Source organism: Zeus faber (assembly GCF_960531495.2).
Source record: "Zeus faber genome assembly, chromosome: 13".
In the NCBI taxonomy this organism is placed as follows: Eukaryota; Metazoa; Chordata; class Actinopteri; order Zeiformes; family Zeidae; genus Zeus; species Zeus faber.
The window spans coordinates 321,595-323,593 of NC_137198.1; the positions used below are offsets into that span (position 1 = coordinate 321,595).

The following is a 1,999-nucleotide window of genomic DNA, read 5'->3' on the forward strand; positions in this document are numbered from 1 at the left end:
CGCTACGTCCGGATTAGTTGCAGATTTAATTTAAGGCATTTTGCAGTGCATGCCATCTCATAATGTTTTAAAATTAAATGGAGAGCTTTGCTGCTTTGCTGAGATGTATTTTATGCTTGATTAAGGTGGGCTGTGTTTAAGGGATTGGGGCAAAAAAAAGAGAGATCACTCAACCGCAGTAAGATTTTATTATCCATCCCATGAGCCACAAACCATCACAACATCTGATTCTCAAGTATAACAAATATGTACAAATACATTTACACCTCCTGCTTTGTGTGACAACAAAGGTGGTCAAATTACAGCGCTGCTGCCAAATACATTGGGTTAAAACAACATTCAAAGAGTTGCTATCTATAGAAATGGAGGTTTATAAAAAAAAAGAATAACAACAAGGCAGAGGTGGAAACCTAGGAATCCAAATAGGAATCCATGTGGATTGGAGCAAAACCCCGGAGGCTAGACTTTTACTTTATGTATCTGGAGCTTTATCCACCTCTGCAACAAACACAGTACTGTACAGGTTTAAGTTTAACCAATCAATCTACAGCGTATATTGACAACACAACAGCAACTGATAACAAATCCCTCTGCTCGACCTATAAAACACACATCCAATGGCACCGTGTTATAACATCTTCTCCTCCCTCTCCCACGGAACCGGGTCCTGGTCCTCCTCGACGTGCGTGTTGCGGCGCCCCGTCCAGAAGTGCTCCACGTCGGGGATGGTCTTCTCCTGGGAGTTGGCCACAACCTCTGCCCCGTTGCCCTCCCTTGTGGGGCACCTGACGGCGGGGACGCGCTTGGGGGCCCTGCACGTGACCGCGAACCAGATGTTGACCAACCCCTGGCGCACGTCGTCGTACATGGCCATCAGGATGCCCGGTAGGGCGGCGCTGCAACCGTAAAGCAGGACCTGTCCGAAGATGACTAGGCCCACGGGGGGCTTGTTGTATCCGAGCCTGATCCAGGTGAAAGTGCTCCACTCCGGGAGGAGCATGAAGGCGTTTGCGCCGCTGACGCACAGCAGAACCAGGGTGACCTTGCTGTGCTGCTGCGGGCTGGGGACGCGGTTCACCGCCCGGTGCAGGGTCTTGATGTGATAGGCCAGGGTGAAAACCACGGGGAGGGCAAAGGTTGCAGTGGGGTAGATCTTGTAGAAGAGGTTCATGAAGTCAGCCGCGCACACCGGCGTCTCGGACACGCAGAGGTCGGACTCCTCTCCACGGAGCTGCAGGGAGGCGAACAGCATCAGCGGGACGGGGAACATCATGGACACGACCCAAATGAAGGCGAGCGCTCCGTGGATCCACGCCCGGCTGAACAGGGGTCCCTTGGCGGTGCTGGACACCAGGTTGTGCTTGGCCCTGGTGCTGGTGGCCAGCATCAGAGTTTTGGCCACCACGCAGGAGTGCTGGAACCAGTCCGTGGTGCTGCACACGAATCCGCCCAGGGTCCAGCTCTGCTTGTAGTAGGTGACGGCGCGCACCGGGGCGCACAGCACCAGGATCACCAGGTCCGTGGAAGCCACGCAGCAGAGCAGAGCCTTCACCTCGGACCCCCTGCCGCTCCTGAAGTCCCGCAGGAAGATCAGCAGCACCAGCAGGTTCCCCACAGCCCCGGACACGCAGAGTCCGATCAGGATCACGGGGACGGCCGTTTTGCTCCCCTCGTCCTGGAGAAGTTGGATTCCTCCGACGAAATCAAAAAACGACAAATTCTTCGATCGCTCCACATTCATGTTTCCACTTTCCAGTGACTTTGAATGGAAATGAAAAAGACCCAAAAGTTGCGAAAAGCGTGTCACCCCTTGAGAGCTGTCCGCAGGCCCGTCGTGCTGAAGCGCTGCGAGTGGGAGCGCGCACTGCCAGGTGCGCTATTTCAACTGCTGCCATTCAGCGTCAACGCATCACGTCACGTTATCTGTGTGTGGCTGCAAGCTGCAGCCAACCCTCATGTGAGGGAGTCTGCGTGCACTGTGGGCAGAGAAATGGGCGGG

At 54.4% G+C, this 1,999-nt stretch overlaps 1 protein-coding gene across 1 annotated transcript; it reads right to left on the bottom strand.

Annotated features, from left to right (window-relative positions):
* Window positions 1-628: 628 nt before the first annotated feature.
* LOC307239314 (G-protein coupled receptor 151) lies at window positions 629-1,741 on the bottom strand (the record flags this gene model as incomplete). Its single annotated transcript, XM_080012672.1, has 1 exon — window positions 629-1,741. The coding sequence occupies one exon, from the start codon at window positions 1,739-1,741 to the stop codon at window positions 629-631; it is 1,113 nt and encodes a 370-aa protein (XP_079868798.1).
* Between the last annotated feature and the right edge of the window lie 258 nt (window positions 1,742-1,999).